The 18,745-nt window shown below is 40.5% G+C and overlaps 1 protein-coding gene across 1 annotated transcript; it reads left to right on the top strand.

Annotated features, from left to right (window-relative positions):
- The first annotated feature begins 1,854 nt into the window (after positions 1-1,854).
- Positions 1,855-17,809, top strand: LOC134209418 (uncharacterized). Its single transcript, XM_062685406.1, has 9 exons — positions 1,855-2,560; positions 2,630-2,717; positions 2,786-3,372; positions 3,440-3,882; positions 3,946-4,234; positions 15,774-15,883; positions 16,096-16,364; positions 16,430-17,013; positions 17,070-17,809. Exons 1-9 carry the CDS (start codon positions 2,402-2,404, stop codon positions 17,805-17,807), a joined length of 3,267 nt encoding a protein of 1,088 aa, XP_062541390.1. The 5' UTR covers positions 1,855-2,401; the 3' UTR covers positions 17,808-17,809.
- The last annotated feature ends 936 nt before the right edge of the window (positions 17,810-18,745 follow it).

Below are 18,745 nucleotides of genomic sequence, written 5' to 3'. Positions count from 1 at the left end.
GGTGTATTGGGAGATCGCGATGTGGATTATATGCAGGCCATCTATGCCTTTCTTCGCTCGGCTGATATCAAAGTCTTATGCCCGTGTGTTTCTCTTTCTCAGTTTTTTTCTCCGTTCGATTCTGTTTTTCTGTTCCGTGTACCACAAAGCCCTGGCCTTCCGGAAAATGCTCCATGCCGAACAAAAATCGAGCACGACGCCACGCAAAACCGTTTCCAACGTCAAATGCCCGGATGAGCAGCTGGAATAACCTAAACCCATATTCCTACCCGTCCGTCCTGAATTAAGTAATTTTTAACCTTGAGTCACCACGAGTATTATGGTCTACGTCCCCCTTCCCTACTAACTGTTAATGATAAGATGATACTGATTGTAAAAATATCATACTTAAGAATAGCGGCTCCGCAAAGTGTCACACACGACTGAGCCTACCAAATAAATGAAATGGTAAAAAAAAAGATTTGGATTTGATTTTGATTGGTTTTGAATTCGATTTGCATTGGGTTATAATTGTAGTTGGAATATGAATAAGATTTGGATTGGATTAGAATTAGATTTGGATTTGAATTTGGTTAGATTTGATTGATTTTGAATTGGACTGATTTGATTAGGATTGGATTTGGGTTGGATTTGAATTGGATTTAAACTGGATTAGCATAGTATTTGGATTGGATTAAGATTTTATTAGATTTGAATTGGATTCAAATTGAATTTGGATTGGATTTGGATTTGATTTGGATTAGATTTGGGTTTAGATTTAGATGGACTTAAATATAATACTAGTAAATAGAATTACCCAAATATCGTGTAACAAAAGGTCTTAGACATCGTAACGTTTGTTGTTCTCTAATCATTCAAACGTTACTTAGATCCTAATCTAAAAGCTGGTGTAGCCCATGCTATAGTCTTTCCGTATACTTAGTATACGAGAAAGGCAAAAAATTGACATATCCCAAAAGTTTGTGAACCTATTACTTAGTGCATGTACCATATTCAAAACAGACTGGCCGATCTTTGGTTTCACGTGTAACTCTAGGGATTTTTCGGAAGACCAAGAACATATACTGTAAACGCATTCTAATCTTGGTATCATTTGGTGTCACTAAGACCCCTATGCACAGACAAAAGGTCAACCAACTAAGCTACGAAGGACATCCGCCGGCCTTTTGTGTCGTGCTTTGTTGTTATCCGACGTGCTCGCTCATTACTGAATAAAAAAATCACAAAAATGAGAAATAAAACACTTTGCGCACCAATTCTTTATTTTTCGAATGGTATTGATTTGGGTACCCAATTTATTTATTTTATTGGTATTTCCAATAAAATAATCTCAAACAAAGAATATCGTTTTCAAGTCCTGCCGAGACACGCGGATTCTTTCGAAAATGTATTATCAATTTGATGCTTTCTTTGACCGATATGAAGCATATAATAACAGTTTATTGTTATGAATAAATGAACAATTACAGTAACAATTTGTTTATCCCAAAACATGAAGGCTATGCATGAGTGATGTCAAGTAAGTTAACAACTTTTTTATTCACGAATAGACTAAAACCGAATTACTAAACTTGTACTCAATATAGGTATATAGCTCGCCGCGCCAGCCACGCGGTCTGCCGAGAGTTCGCGAATCATCTTTCTCCTGATCGATCCATCATGGTCGCTGCGTACCTCGCTTTCCGATCGCTATCGAGAATAAATTCTAACGGGCTATTGACCGACATTCTAGCTCTCTGCCTTCCCTACCATAGTCGTCTACTTTTCGTGGTGTGAATAATGCAACTCGTGGTTCATGGGCTTTTGGCTCTGCCAAAAGCTGATGCAATTCATGGTTCAATCGCCTCGTCCACCGCCATTGTTGCGGTCTCGTGTCCGTAAAGGTGTCAAAATAATCAAGTCACCGGTCTAGACCTACGATTTCTTATCAAGTGGCGTCGGCGAGTTTTTATATACTACCATTTTTTATATACTGTTTGATTAAAAATCAATTCCGACTCTAGACATTGTCAACTCATTCATTCATCACACAATGTTATCATTTTGATATACCGGTGTACAGCATATAGCCAAATAGCATCTCAACGTTTTGTGGCTGTTATCTAAATCTGTTGATATTTTGTTTTTCGAATGACTGGCACAAAACGAAGTCAAGTATTACAAGCACTACTGACCTCGCTTAAGCATTTGCTTTGTAGATGTTCACATATCGCAACTCATGCTCTCCGAAATTTGCTGACTTTTTATTCGAATGACGTCACCATAGATCCAACCGGGCGAAAAACTTATATTTTGTGTTCAGCTCTGAATCATCGATCTCGAGTGCCAAATTTGTAGTACGATCTCTACCTTCAACAAGCGCGGACGTCCCAAGTGCGAATAAGAGAAGAGTTCAGCCAGTATGGAAGTTTTTGCAGGTTTATTATTGGCATTTATGTCGATTGCCGGCTTGGATCATACTGATGCTGCGCGTATTCTTGGAGTTTTCCCTACTCCGTCCAAATCACATTGGATTCTTGGATCAGCACTTTTGAAAGAATTGGCACTTGATGGGCACGAAGTATACGCTGAATATTAAATATATGGATGATTTTCATTATGTTAATCGAATGTACATAATTAATTCTAGGTCACTGATGTGAGCCCATTCAAACTGGCGAAACCACCTGCCAACTACCATCATGTGGAAATTGAGACTGATTATGAGTTTTTTAATCGTAAGTAACCAAAGCTTAGAAAAATAATTGTTTTTAGACTGAAAGTTATTTAATAATGTTTGTTACAGAGAAGGTAGAGCAGCTGTTTTCGGATACTGAGAAGTCACAAGTTCGCAAAATGATAGAAATGTACACTGCTGTGAATTACTTCTCGAACAGTACTTTATCTGCACCTGCCGTGAAAAAGCTTCTACAATCTAATCAGCAGTTCGATTTAGTTATTTTGGAAATCTTCCTCGATCACGCTCTTCTTGGTTTTGCGGAGCATTTTGGTTGTCCCGTTATCGGCACTACTACTCATGGCGTATTGGAATGGATAAATTCGTTAGTTGGGACCCCGCAGCCACTTTCTTACGTTCCACACGTTCATATTGGCTTCTCCAACCCAATGAATTTTTGGCAACGAATGGGTAATGTGCTGTTTACTGCCGTTGATGAGCTGTTACTGTCTGTGTTGGTGTACCCAGAGCAAGATCGTCTCTATAGGGAAGCATTTCCAAATGCTACACGATCGCTCAATGAAATGAGACGAAACGCTGTGTCATTAGTTCTAGTAAATAACCATTTTAGTTTAAATTACCCTCGTCCATATGTTCCCAATATGATAGAAATTGGAGGATTCCATGTCAATCGAAAAGTGAATCCATTACCGAAGGTAACTATACTTTATTCGTAGTATACTTCAGAAATAATTTTTCTAACGCTTATTTATATATTTACAGAACATCCAAAACTTCATCGATAACTCAACTGATGGAGTTATCTATTTTTCGATGGGCTCAAATCTGAAGCCATCAAACATGGGGAAAGAAAAACAGCAAGCATTAGTGAATGCATTCTCAAAAGTGAAACAAAACGTCATCTGGAAATGGGATGACGAGAGCTTGAATCTTGACCAAAGCAAGTACTTAATAGCCAAGTGGCTTCCACAGGACGACATTTTAGCGCATCCAAACGTGAAATTATTTATCACGCATGGCGGTCTACTGAGCTGTACGGAATCGATTTATCATGGTAAACCAATAATCGGTATTCCTGTATTTGGTGACCAACAAATGAACATGGATCAAGCAGTTAAAGCTGGTTGGGGTGTCTCCGTGAAGTTTGTCGATCTTGATGAAAAGTTTATCAGTGATGCATTGGAAGAAGTGCTCAACAACGATAGGTATGCGTAATTTACTTTACTTGAATTTCGATACTAAGGCCATTTCTGTACTAACTCATGTAGGTACACCAAAACAGTGCAAGTCATATCGAAACGTTTACGTGATCAGCCGCTGCCACCAATGGACCTTGCCAAATATTGGGTTAATTACGTTCTTCGTCATGATGGCGCAGAACACTTGAAATCGCCGGGTCAACGATTCAGCTTTATACAGTATCATAACATCGATGTGTATCTGTTCGTTGTGATAATAGTAGCAATTTTAGTAGCGATACCAATCAAGGTGGTAAGTGTCTTGTGCTTCCGAAGTAGGGTAGGGTCTCAAAAGGCCTCGAATAAAAGTAAGAAAAAAGTAAATTAGTTAAATTAAAACTCGTGATGCTAGATAACCTCATTACTGAAAAGAAATGTATGATGTATGATATTCAAACACCACACATTAGCCCTTAATACGTCTGAGTTTGAAACCACGTTCAGTCTAGGAACTATCTCACTTGATATAGAGACATAAGACGTCATATGCATTAGGCATTTGAAGTGAAAACAAGATATGTGAACTCTGATGTCAAGTTCGTCTATATCATCTATATCTATATGAGCCATCACTCATCAGTCTAATTGAACAAACATATAATACTAAATAATTATAAAATATATTTATAAAAATAAACTTCACTGAAAAAAAAAAATTATTTATTGATTGATTTGATCGGGTATTAATTAAAATACTTTTCTATTATTTTATTCTTATAAAAAAATTCAGCCTTTTATTCAGCCTTAGATTTCACGCCTCGATTTCAGCCTTTTATTATTTCAGCCTTATGTATTTTTTTTACAATTTTCGGTTTGGAAATTGTCACAACTTAATAATAATAATATGATGATGATGATGATACTACCATCTATTGTAGCAAGGCACCTGCCGATAGCACTGGTCATATCTGACAAACGATTTGATCATGATTATACTACTGTTTGTATTGCATCAGACTCCTGTATGAAGGACCAAAAATGGGTGGGGTGGTTCCATGAATAGATGAATAGAGAATCTCCTTCCAGAAGAAAGTTCGTACATACGATGTTATAATCTTGCCCTCGTTTCCCAGATTGACCCAATAGATGGGGAGAAGAGCCCGCCCTTTATCCACGAGATGTTAACAATAGGAAGTTGGCGATTCCACTCTTCCTATCCAAACCGCTTCAATCGAGTGCCCTGATGGTTTCATATAATGGTTTCATAATCAATATCAAGTATAAATTATATATATTGTCTCAACTTAATAATATGGGCAAAAATGGAACTTGGCTTAGAAACTTCGCGGTTAATTACTGCTGAATGAACACTACGCAGCGAGGCGGCAATGCCCCAGTGGGGGATGTTATGCCAATAATAAGAAGAAGATGTCCAATACATCTTCTGGAAGACCAACAGATATAGTAAGATAGTTTTGGGATATTCTTGGTCATCCAAACTATTCAGGAGTTCAGGACTTGTGATCTGCAGCTATTAAATTCTTTTGCGTTACTTGAAGCTTTATTACAGCTTCTGGAAGATCAACAAATGTCGCAAGATAGTTTTAGAATATTTTAAATAATCATCTAAGCTGTCCTTGAGTTCGAGATTTGAGATTTACAGCAGTTTGAACGCCAGATGGGAATGGAGTAGCTGATGGGTTCGAATCCACCCCGGAAAAACCGTCGAAGATGGTTGCTGATGCTGCGAGTCCAGGCCCTTCCAGAACCTCAGGTTTGAAAGGAGCAGCTGACGGATTACAGGTTACCCCGGAAGAACCGTCGAAGATGGTTCCTGAAACTGCGAAACCTGGCCCTTCCAGAACCCCATTGAAGGATTGGATTGAAGAATTTAAGCTAAACGAGAATACAAATCCAAACGCTATCACGTGTTAACTTCGGATGAATTCATACAGGAATTTGAGCAGAAGAAAGAAGACAAAAGGCGCGCCGTGAAGAAAAAAAGAATCGTAAGGTTATCCGAATGCAACGGAAGGTAGAAGCAGAAGCGAAAAAGAACAAGAAACAAGAGGAGAAGAAGTTGAAGAGAAGAAGTCTGAGCTTGACGACCGACTGGCAAATAGCTTACACAACCTCACTTGATCAGTACAGTTACTGATGAAGAATGTGTATAGCCGCCAGACTCACGCTCCTCTAATGTGAAAGTGTACTATACGCACTTTAAAATAAACATGATTTTTATCGAATAGCTACAATTTAATATTGAAAATCAAAAGAATACGCATAAAAAAAGTTTGCTTTGTATAATGTATTGATTTTTTTTCGAAGTTTTCACAGTTTGTTATAATCAAATATCGGCAAATATTCGTTTAGGGTGGCGAAATATAGTACTTCTACCCTAACCCAATTTGGATGTACTTGTCGTTTAGTATCAACAACATCTTAACATATGGTCAGTCATATGGTATGACTTGTTTCCATCCCGGGATGATGTCCATTATTAAACCACTTTCCCTGGATGAGCAGACTAAATATATCTGAGCTAATTTTATTATTCTTCATCCACCACCGCTGACCTCGCAGCCTCAGCCATCATTGGCCTCTAGCCGTCAACTCCGAGCGATGCGATGGACGATCGCAGAGTAACAAAAAAATGTTTCCTCTTCTTTCATGCATATTCTCAGACCCACCGTCAGCTCTCACACTGGTAAGGTAAATACAGTGAACGAACGAGACAAATAATGCGCGAGCGAAAAGCACGTCAGTACACGCTGCTGTCATAAACTGTAATGACTCGCAAACGGCAGGCACTGCTTCTTTTATACACAAAGAAAATCTTGCGGTTGACCCAAAGACTCGTGACTAACAGCATTATGATGTCTGTGTTAGGAATGCACGGGATTGGTTACATATGAAAATTTTACTGGTTTTGACAGGAATTGAACTTTTCAATAGCTTGTCGTTTATAATCTTAGGTTTCAATGAAATTGACAAATTGCTGGAGAGTGTGCGAGTCGATTGATATATAAATCTTTAAAATCTATCGAAAGATAAATGCGCTATGGACGTTCGAAATCTTCCCTTTCAGCGTAACGCTCTCGATCTGAATGACACCCAGTATAGTAAAGAAAGACGTAGGTCCTACGTCAAACTAGCTTATTCTGCTAACACTGTTTGTAGGGTTTGAGTAAAGCGGAGAACGACATCTGGTGACGTCGCATGAATCACGAGTTACACGCTAAACTGGATCTACTCAAAAATATGTCAAAGTGACCCAGGTTCAGCAAAACCGTGGTTACTCTAATATGGGTAAGGGCAGGGCCGGATTTAGCCGGCAGGGGGCCCCGGGGCCGAGAGCTTGTGGGGGCCCCGAAATGTGCAAAAAAAGTTGTTTTTGATACACTAGAATTGTGGGGGCCCGGGGCCACGCCAACATTTATACCGGAATTCGACACCGACGGCGGTCGACGCCATGTTGCTATATCCGAGAATGTTTAAGTTCCCAGTTACCCAGATTTCGGGTTCGTCGGACTCAGATCCATTTTGTTGACATACCTAGATTTTGACAACTGCTAATATCGGAAAAATCCGGGTACAAACGACCCGGCCACTGACTGGGTTGTTTCAGGTTAGCGTGAATACCAGATGTATGAAAGGATGAATTGGATATTGTTAAGCTTATACAACACGCAGACTACGGTGGACTGAACACGTTGTCCGCATGCCGGAGGAGAATCTAGCAAATATAATAATCAGCAGAGAACTAGGAAGAGACCGTAGGCTCCATGGCCGTGTACACGTTTGCTTTTTATGGTGCAAAACTTTAGGGCGACTGGAAACGATTTGTCCAGAATCGAGCCTAATAAAGAAAGATACTCCATCAGGCTCATCAAGGAGGAGCTGTAGTTTGTAGTCGAGCCTTCTGATCCACGCTTACTCCAATCCGCGCTTTATTTTGAGTTTTTTTTTTCAAAAACCTAAACCGATTTAAAACTGACAGAACACAAGCCACTTTAAGTTTTTATGTAAACTAGTAAGCAAAAACTATACATTACACTGGCTAAAGCGTCTTCCCACCAAGCGACGGTGAAAAAACTATATGCGCGCAACAGCACTCTGATATACAAAGTAAGCTGAATAACCTGACTTAACACTCCTCTATGGTGTCATCAACGTCAGCAAGATTTCCAACTTTACGATAGCCGGGCAAGCAGTGAATAAGGTCGAAAACTTTTAATATCTTGGAAGCCACTTAGCGTCAAACGGTGGAACCAAAATCGACATAGGAGCACAGATTAAAAAGGCTATAGGGTTGCTTTCGCGAGTTTGCGAAAGAAGTGCAAACCCAATCAGATTAGTCAACATGCCAAGTTTCGACGTGAAATCTGTGTAATGCGCCAGTGAGACTTCGTGTATATTAGCAGAGATCACGCAGAAACTGCAAGTACCTACCTATACAAATATTGCAGGTATCTGGCAACCCCAATCCTACCCACTACGTTTGACAATAGCCAACATCTTTGAGTTTCCCATTGTTCTATTGAAATTGGGTTTCCCACTGACAATTCTATTTTGTAAACAAACCACACTTCCGAAGTGATTTTTTCCTAGATTTTTTCGAAATAGACGTAATTATTTTTCATCATTTTTCAAGAACTTGTGCGAAAGTATGAATGCGAGGTGCTATTTCAACAAGAATATTGATGCTTTTAATAAATTTTCATATTTCAATCGGCACCAAGCGCTCTACTTCGCGAAAAAATCACGATATTCAAAATATATTTTCAATGGCAGGTTTCAACGATTATGATTACGCCTTCGTATTAAATTAATCGATGATTTTGATGCTGGTATCAGAAACATGGCCGCTTCGCAGACCCCAGAAATATTGAGTCTAGAGGAACTCAGTTTTTCTCTACACCTGTGGGAGTAATGCAATGGATTTCTAAAGTGCAATTTTTGTTATATTTCCATATTTTATTACCGAAAATTATATCTATTCATCTACACACTTATTTTTTTGTTTATCGGGATCTCAACAAAGTGTTAAACTTTTACACCGAGATTCGCACAGCCAAGACTCGGCAAACATATTTTTTGCTGAGATTTCTGTTAAAGTTGCTGAAAACTCAGCAAACAATTTGCAAAAAATCAGCAACAAACGTCTTTTTGGCCGGATATCAGTTTTTGTGTTGCTTGACTTGTGTTGCTGTGCGGATTTTTGTTGATTTGCAGAAATAAAAACTGAGTGTGTAGTGATGATGGAAATATCGAAATGACTTATGAAAAATTTCACAAACAAATTTTGAGCATCTCTATTATGCCTACTGTGATAATTCGGTACCTGGTGGAACCACTTTATACTACAGAGTGCATGAAGCCACAGAAAATATTTAAAAGCATGTTGTCTTCTGCAAAATTGTCAAATTAAATGTAAACTATACAGGAAACATGTGTGATAATAAACTTTGATGTTCTAGGATTTTCGGAGATCCTCATGTAGTTTGCTCATGTAGTTTGAATCAAATGGTCTACCGAATCAACCACGAATTCCATGATATCCCAAGCTGCGATTTCAACCCAATTATGTCCTTTGAGAATTTGTTTTTCATTTGTGTCTCAAATCTAGGCATATAACATGTCCTAAATCCTCCAAACTGTTGTGGAGTTTGAATCTAATGCTCTACCGAATCAATTACGACAACCCAACAATGTCCTCTAACTACTTGCCCATCATTTGCATCTTAAATCTACACTGAACAGCGAAACAACTAATTTTACGGTTCTTTCCACTCAAATCCGCCCTTGCGTTACCAAATTACCAAATCAATCACGGCTTCTAATATGTCCATAGACTCGTTGTCAAGCCAATTATGTCCTTCAAGTATATATGGTCTACTTACAACCATATCTAGGCACATGAGGTCTTTTAAGATCTCTAAATTTTCCTGGAGTTTGAATCAAATAGTCTACCGAATCAACCATGACTTCCACGATGTCTGTAGCAGCAGTATAAATTCAATTTTGTCTAATTCTGGGTATTTATCACCAAAAGTAAACCCTATTACTATGTGCATATGCATAGCATGTTAAAGATTTAGTTCGAAATATGTATTGGAGGTGACCGTTTCTTTCGGCTTTCCCTACTAAGCTAATTAAGCTACGTAGGACCTCCGTCGACCTCCGGAGTGTGGCGGATACTGATGTGCCCAAATTGTCAACACTAGGCACATTGCCAAACTCTTGCTATTCATTCTCTGAACAAACTCTTTCTCACGTATTTTTGCACAAATACAACCGGGTGGGATGATAATTTAGTATTATCTGACAGCTACTCACAAAATATACAAGATAATATAATTGCGTTCATACTGTTGCTGTGGACATCACAGTCGTGGTTGCTTCAGTAGACCATTTGATTTAAACTCCAGAACAATTTGCAGATCGTACAACATCTTATATGACAGGATTTTTATGGGAGTAAAATATATGTCTTTTGTGAACAAACATAATTGGGTTGACACTTCGGCTGGGGTGATCATAGACCTCATGATTGATTTGATAGACAATTTGATTCAAACTCCAGCATAATTTGAAGATCATGCAACATTTCATATGCCTGGATGTGGAACACAAATATGTCTTTCATTGAGGACATAATTGGATTGATGCTGAGCCTGGCGACATTATGGAAGCCATGATTTTTTTGGTAGACTACTTGATTTAAGCTCCATCGCAGTTTGGAGATTTAACAACATGTCATATGATTTAAGACGCAAGTAAAAACTTGTATTTGATAGACATTACTCGGTGATACTGTGGCTAGGGACATCATGGTGTCAGGGTGGATTCGGTAGACTATTTGATCCAAACTACAGGATAATATGTAGATCTTACAATATCCCATTTTCCTGGATTCAAGACGCAGGTGAGTGACATATACTTGGTGGACATATTTGGGCTGACTTCTTTCCTTGAGATCGTACATTGATTACATTTGGGGATCTGGATTGATACGCAAATGATAGACAAATACTTAGCTGATATTATTGAGTTGATAGCACAAATGAGGACATCATGAAAGCCGTAGTTGATTCGGTAGACCATTTGATTTAAACTACAGGAGCTTTCGGAGATCCTAGAACATCATAGTTTATTATCGCACATGTTTCCTGTATAGTTTACATTTAATTCAACAAGTTTACAGAGGACACGATTTTCTGAACGAATAAGACAGAAAAAGAAATACTCTCAGAACATCTCGGCCTCAGGTATCTGCACACCGATGTGAGAGTTTAGATAATGTAGATAAAACTGAAGAAAATGTCCTGAGCTTGATTTGAGACATGATCACGCTGTAATTGTGTAGACCTTACAACCTAATCTTCAGAATGTTTTTCGAATTCTAGAATTTATAATTTTGGGGCGTTGTGCAATGCCAGACTTTTCCACATACAACATCTGATATCTTTGAACTAAGCAGAATGACTTGATTTTGGTTTGAACCACGCATCACGGTTCTACATGATTGTAGATCTGACGACCTGAACTCAAGAACGTTTTGTATGTTCTTGCATGCGTTGAATCGTATGATAACAGGTCTTAGACAGGCGTCTAAGGACCTGTTGAGAAGATTTTTTTATTGAAGCCGAGGGCATTTTGGAGGCTGTTACTGCACGGCTTACAATCTAAACTTCAGAACGTTTTGCGACTTGTAGAAGGCCGCTATGCGACAAACAGAACATTTTCGTCTGATATCTTTGAATTCAACAGGATGACCTGAGCTTGGTTTGAAACACGGTATACGCTTCTATATGGTTGTAGATCTGACGACCTGATCTCAATAACGTTTTAGATGTTTTTCGGTGTGTTGGAATACTTCAAGATTGGTCGTATAACATATCTTCACAGAGATCTAAGAATTTGTTGGGAAGAGTTTTGATAGATGCCATAAACTTTTGGAAGGGGGTTACCGCATAGGCCTTACGACCTACACTTCAAAACAATTCGTGAATTCTAGGATATCACTTGGAGACAAGCCAAGATTTCAAGAAATATGACCAGAGATATGGTCAATAAATTTTTTTTTCAATTTTTTTCATGGGCCGCCCTCTCATTTTGTTCTATTTGATGTATTGGTGCTCTGGACAAAATTTCTGCCAAATCGGTAAACTGGGAAGTGCTGACCTTGTTGGAAGTTTATGTACTAAAATATATGCAGAAATATCCAAAAACAGTTATTTGCAGTTGGAAGGCACAATTTACGATGAAGAACCATAATGCTCATTCATATCTTGAAGAATTTAATACAGAATGTTATGCACAAAAATAGTGTTAGCAAAAAGATTAGTTTTTGCCCGGCGAAGTTATTAGCATTTCTCTGAAGTGGGGTTTGAGCAAATTTCGTTTCTTTTACCTTTAAAAAGAAATAAACTGATCCATACAACACTCCCGTAAAATGCTAATATCTTTGCCTTATACACTCTAATCTTCTCGCGGTTTTCAGCATAACATTCTGTATTTAATTCTACAAGAACTGTTCTTCATCGTAAATTATGCCGTGATACTGCAATTTAAAGTTTCAACGAGTTTAGCACCGCCCAAACGTTGACCGATTTGGCTGAAATTTAGTCTAAGGCATCAAGGCTTCAAATAGAATTGAATAAGAGCGCGGCCCACAAAAAAAAAATGAAACAAGTTTTTTTAGCCACCTTACTGTTGCTTCATTCATTTCATTCATTTATTTAGTTAACATCTAAACAGATAACACTGAATCAACAATTTGACGCCACAATGCACGGTTCGAAGCCGCATCTCTCCATCCTCGGATACGCCCCACGCTCGCCAAGTCGTTTTGCACCTGGTCTGCCCATCTCGCTCGCTGCGCTCCACGCCGTCTCGTACCTGCCGGATCGGAAGCGAACACCATCTCTGCAGGGTTGCTGTCCGGCATTCTTGCAACATGTCCTGCCCATCGTACCCTTCCGGCTTTAGCTACCTTCTGGATACTGGGATCGCCGTAGAGTTGGGTGAGCTCATGGTTCATTCTTCACCGCCACACACCGTCTTCTTGCACACCGCCAAATATGGTCCTAAGCACCCGGCTCTCGAATACTCCAAGTGCTTGCAAGTCCTCCTCGAGCATTGTCCATGTTTCATGTCCGTAGAGGACAACCGGTCTTAAAAGCGTTTTGTTCATGACACATTTGGTGCGGTGGCGAATCTTTTTCGACCGCAGTTTCTTCTGGAGCCCGTAGTAGGCCCGACTTCCACGGATGATGCGCCTTCGTATTTCACGACAAACGTTGTTGTCAGCCGTTAGCAAGGATCCTAGGTAGACGAATTCATCGACCACCTTGAAGGTATCCCCGTTTATCGTAACACTGCATCTCAGGCGGGCCCTGTCGCGCTCGGTTCCGCCCACAAGCATGTACTTTGTCTTTGACGCATTCACCACCAGTCCAACTTTTGTTGCTTCACGTTTCAGGCGGGTGTACAGTTCTGCCACCTTTGCAAATGTTCGGCCGACAATGTCCATGTCATCCGCGAAGCAAATAAATTGACTGGATCTGTTGAAAATCGTACCCCGGCTGTTACACCCGGCTCTCCGCATGACACCTTCTAGCGTAATGTTGAACAACAGGCACGAAAGTCCATCACCTTATCTTAGTCCCCGGCGCGATTCGAACGAACTGGAGTGTTCGCCAGAAATCTTCACACAGTTTTGCACACCATCCACCGTTGCTTTGATCAGTCTGGTAAGCTTCCCAGGGAAGCTGTTCTTGTCCATAATTTTCCATAGCTCTACGCGGTCTATACTGTCGTATGCCGCCTTGAAATCAACTAACAGATGGTGCGTTGGGACCTGGTATTCACGGCATTTTTGAAGGATTTGCCGTACAGTAAAGATCTGGTCCGTTGTCGAGCGGCCGTCAACGAAGTCGGCTTGATAACTTCCCACGAACTCGTTCACTAATGGTGACAGACGACGGAAGATGATCTGGGATATTACTTTGTAGGCGGCATTAAGGATGGTGATCGCTCGAAAGTTCTCACACTCCAGTTTGTCGCCTTTCTTGTAGATGGGACATATAGCCCCTTCCTTCCACTCCTCCGGTAGCTGTTCGGTTTCCCAGATTCTGACTATCAGTTTGTGCAGGCAAGTGGCCAGCTTTCCGGGCCCAGCTTGATGAGCTCAGCTCCGATACCATCCTTACCAGCTGCTTTATTGGTCTTTAGCTGTTGAATGGCATCCTTAACTTCCCTCAAGGTGGGGGCTGGTTGGCTTCCATCGTCCGCAGAACTGACGTAGTCATCTCCTCCGCTGCCTTGACTTTCACTGCCTGTACTCTCAGCGCCATTCAGATGTTCCTCGTAGTGCTGCTTCCATCTTTCGATCACCACACGTTCGTCCGTCAAGATGCTCCCATCCTTATCCCGGCACATTTCGGCTCGCGGCACGAAGCCTTTATGGGATGCGTTGAGCTTCTGATAGAACTTGCGTGTATCTTGAGAACGGCACAGCTGTTCCATCTCCTCGCACTCCGCTTCTTCCAGGCGGCGTTTCTTCTCCTGAAAAGGCGGGTCTGCTGTCTCCGCTTCCGTCTATAACGTTCCACGTTCTGCCGGGTACCTTGCTGCAGCGCGACCGCCCGCGCTGCGTCCTTCTCCTCCAGAATCTGTCTGCACTCTTCGTCGAACCAATCGTTCCGTAGACTTCGACCCATACACCCGACGTTGTTCTCCGCTGCGTCGTTAATGGCTGCTTTGACTGTATTCCAGCAGTCCTCAAGAGGGGCCCCATCGAGCTGTTGCTTCATGCAATATACTAATTCTTCTTCTTCGTTTGCATTACATCCCCCACTGGAACATTGCCGCCTCGCAGCTTAGTGTTCATTAAGCACTTCCACAGTTATTAACTACAAGGTTTCTAAGCCAAGTTACCATTTCTGCATTCGTATATCATGAGGCTAACACGATGATACTTGTATGCCCAGGGAAGTCGAGACAATTTCCAATCCGAAAATTGGCTAGACCGGCACCGGGAATCGAACCCAGCCACCCTCAGCATGGTCTTGCTTTGTAGCCGCGCGTCTTACCGCACGGCTATGGAGGGTCCCAATACTAATTCTACAAAATGTATTTTATTCTCTCAAGCAACCAATTACCAAGTAGAGTTTTGCCACTTCTCAATTACATATTGTGTTCAGATTTTTCTTTTTCTTCTTCTTCTTCCATGGCTCTACATTCCTATTGGAACTTGGCCTGCTTTTCAACTTAGTATTCTATTAGAATTTCCTCAGTTCTTAATTGAAATTTGTCTATGCCCGCCATTGCATGAGTATGTATCTCGTGTGGCAAATACATTGGATTCACTATGCCCAAGGTGTCGAGAAAGAACCACCCTACGTTAGTGTGAAAAGAAACATTGCATATGGAATTGAAACCAGAGTGATGAGGAGGATCTTTTGTTTATGTTTATGGTGAGTGGTGGCGCCTAACATTTTGACAGTTTCTTGATGAGATAAACTTCGCGATGCCAGCGCCGCCACGAGATTGCCACTTGTGTTGCGTTCCAAAATTACCGTTAAATTCCATACACACGATTGAAAACGGACTTGAATGTCTGTTCTCTGTGGTTGATCTAAAAAAAATACACTATACAAAAATGTCATAATCCGTCGATTTACTTCAATTTTAAAACCGCGTTTCGAAGATTGATTCGACTCGATCAACGCTCTAGAGTAGCTATGCTTTTAAATTTTCGAACACGATGTTTACGAATGAAGGCATTCCGCTATTTAGTTAGACTAGTGAATAGATACACTTCAACTGTTCACCTCAACTGCACATTCTTTCATGAACTGCATCTAGATATGCATGTATAAACTCTGTTTGCAAAAATATTGTGTCAATAGCAAGTGCTGATGAAGCACTCGTCAAAACAAACTGTTTCCGCCAGGGCCAGTTGTTACCGGATCTTTTTCCATCATACGCTACGCTTATCAGGCATAGGTGATAATGGAAGGTATATCATTGTACCTACAATAAATTCGCCTCAATGAAGTTCAATTCTGCATTCATCTAATCACGTCCTGGATCGTGAAAGATGACGTCCACTATAAGTGACGGACGACTGGCTCGAGTTCAAATAAATTCGCGCTTCAGGTCTGCTTTACACATGTGCATATATAGCATTTGCACCACAACGGCGAACTAGCGAAACTACATTAACTGTAGTTCTAATTTAACTACGATAATGTTCAGACGGTTGGGATTTGCGGTGCTAATCAACTGCTTGCTGCTTTCACTGTGCCCTTCAAATGGAGCAAAGATATTGGGAGTTCTTCCCTCGGCAGGATGGTCACATTATGCCATCGGAGAAGGGATAATGAAAGCATTGAGCCGCGCTGGTCATGAAGTAACGGTCATCGGTTCCCATAGCTGGAAAGACGCTCCCGACAATTATCGAAGTGTTCAAATTGAAGAATTGATTTTTGATAAAGGAGGTGACAGCATAGTTTAGTGTTTGGTATTTTTTTGATTCTAAAGTGGTTCATATTTATATACACAGGTTCTACACCCGATCTGTTCCAGTATCGTAACGATCCATATTTGAACGTACTTTATCTGCTATATACTTTTATTGGACCGAGCTTATCAGAAGTAATCCTGACCCACCCCAAAGTGAAAACGCTTATGGGTTCTGACGAACAATTCGATGTCGTGATTGTAGAGTGTTTCGTTAGTGATGTGCTTTATGGATTCGCTCAACATTTTAAAGCCCCATTGGTGGTATTTTCTCCTTTCGGATCATCGATGTGGGTAAACGACCTCGTGGGTACCCCATATCCTTATTCGCAAATACCGCATACGTTTCTCAGTTACACAGATCGGATGACGTTCTCTGAACGGTTCATTAATACTATTCTATGGAATGTAGATAGATTTTACTATAGAAACATTTTTCTACCCCTTCAAGAAGAAATGTACAACGCATACTTCCCGAATGCAACGCAGTCATTATCACAAGTTATGCGAAATGTTAGTCTAGCATTCTTGAACCAGCATTTTAGTTTGAGCTATCCACATCCATACGCTCCTAACATGATCGAAATTGGTGGGATTCAGATGGATGAACCAAAATCGTTACCTAAGGTAATTAGAAATTAGTTTTACATAATGCCCTTTTTTACCAATCGCATGCGTTTCAGGATATTCAACGTGTCTTAGATGATTCCAAACATGACGTAATTTACTTCAGCATGGGATCTATGCTAAAAGGATGTAATTTCCCCGAAGAAAAGCGTAATGCATTTCTGGAAGCGTTCTCCGAGCTGAATGAAACGGTTATCTGGAAATATGAAAACACCAGCCTGCCGAATAAACCGAAAAACGTATTCATCAGGAAATGGATGCCGCAAAGTGATGTCCTGGCTCATCCTAAAGTTAAACTGTTTATTACACACGGTGGACTGCTCGGTTCAACAGAATCTTTACACCACGGGAAGCCCATGGTTGGGGTTCCTATCTACGGTGATCAACGTTTAAACATGGCTCGAGCGGAGAAGGCAGGTTACGGAGCTCAAATAGAGTACGAGAATTTGAGCAAAGAAACTATCTGCCACGCAATACATAAGGTTCTGGATAATCCATCCTACAGCATGAATGCAAAATTGATCTCTGAAAGGTTCCGTGATAAACCGATGACACCGGCTCAGCTGGTTGTGTATTGGGTAAATTATGTCGTTAGACATCGTGGCGCACCGCAGCTTCGCTCTGCTGCCGTTGATTTATCTTTTGTCGAGCAGAACTTACTCGATGTTTACGGTGTTATTATGTTATTGAGCGGAACAGTGTTGGCATGTGTCTATAAGGTATTTGGGACAGCGCTACGACTTGTTGGATTGCTTCCAAGAAGCGGAAATGTCGATAAAAATAAACGTGATTGAAAGTATTGTGTTTCTACGTAGATGTCTGATGTACCATAAGTCAATGAAAATCGTAATCTATATTCGAAGGATCGCGCTGTGATGGTTAAGGTGAATGTGGAAAATCAATGAAATGTCAAATACCATCGTCTCGTCGAATCACGTGGTCGACTTTAAGGCTTCCCTAAACCTACCCGTCGCTATTATCACTGTCGCTGAGCGACTGCTGTTGCGACACTGTTGTGTAATTTTGTCGAGCATTCTGTCAAAGTGACGTTTCATTGCTGAATAGTTTCAGTCAACAAACGTCATGTTTGCTGCAATATAAGTTATTTATATTGCTGACTGGACGGCTTTTGATGAGCTGTGAAAATAAAGGCTGCCCCAGATTTCATCGCAGTCATTAAGTAATAGAATTGCATCGCGTATGTTTGGTGTAACCTTAAAATCTAAGGGGCAAGCCAGAATAAATGCGACGACGACGAGCGATGTGACGCTACAGTGCAAATAGACAGCCTGTTGATAATAATTGTTATTCTTTTACGTGAGTCGCATCGCCCGTCGCATTTACTCTGACTTGCCCCTAAGCACCAATATCCATACCAAAGCGACAATGTATAGCACAACATTGCATTCTGCGATTTCATGACGGAATCGCCAATCAATAGCCACGATCGCTTCGCTTAGGTTTAGGAGAACCTTTACTCTGGCGCTCATCTGCTATACGTACAAAAAAGGTGACCTTTAGAACAAAGTAGTAGGTATTTGTAATATATTTATTCTATAGTTGTGTTGAGTAGTAAAAATCAACGGAAATTAATCTTCAGAGTGATTTACGTCTTTGTGATGGTTTTTGTAAACATACACTTGGTTTATCGGCGTTTGAGAATGCAAACGATGCATTTCAAAACGTAAAGTCCTATTTGCCTATGACGAATGCTTGTCCTTCACGCAGGAAT

This window comes from Armigeres subalbatus, chromosome 2 (genome assembly GCF_024139115.2).
Source record: "Armigeres subalbatus isolate Guangzhou_Male chromosome 2, GZ_Asu_2, whole genome shotgun sequence".
NCBI classification, from domain to species: domain Eukaryota; kingdom Metazoa; phylum Arthropoda; class Insecta; order Diptera; family Culicidae; genus Armigeres; species Armigeres subalbatus.
Note: the sequence above shows the minus strand (reverse complement) of the source record. Positions and strands in the feature narration are given on the sequence as shown.

Excerpts from the sequence above, each read along its gene's own strand:
- LOC134209418 (XM_062685406.1), top strand. The coding sequence starts at position 2,402 with ATGGAAGTTTTTGCAGGTTTATTATTGGCATTTATGTCGATTGCCGGC. Across the intron at positions 3,373-3,439 it reads AAGTGAATCCATTACCGAAG|AACATCCAAAACTTCATCGA; the intron begins GTAACTATACTT and ends ATATATTTACAG. Across the intron at positions 15,884-16,095 it reads GGCATAGGTGATAATGGAAG|TTCTAATTTAACTACGATAA; the intron begins GTATATCATTGT and ends CATTAACTGTAG.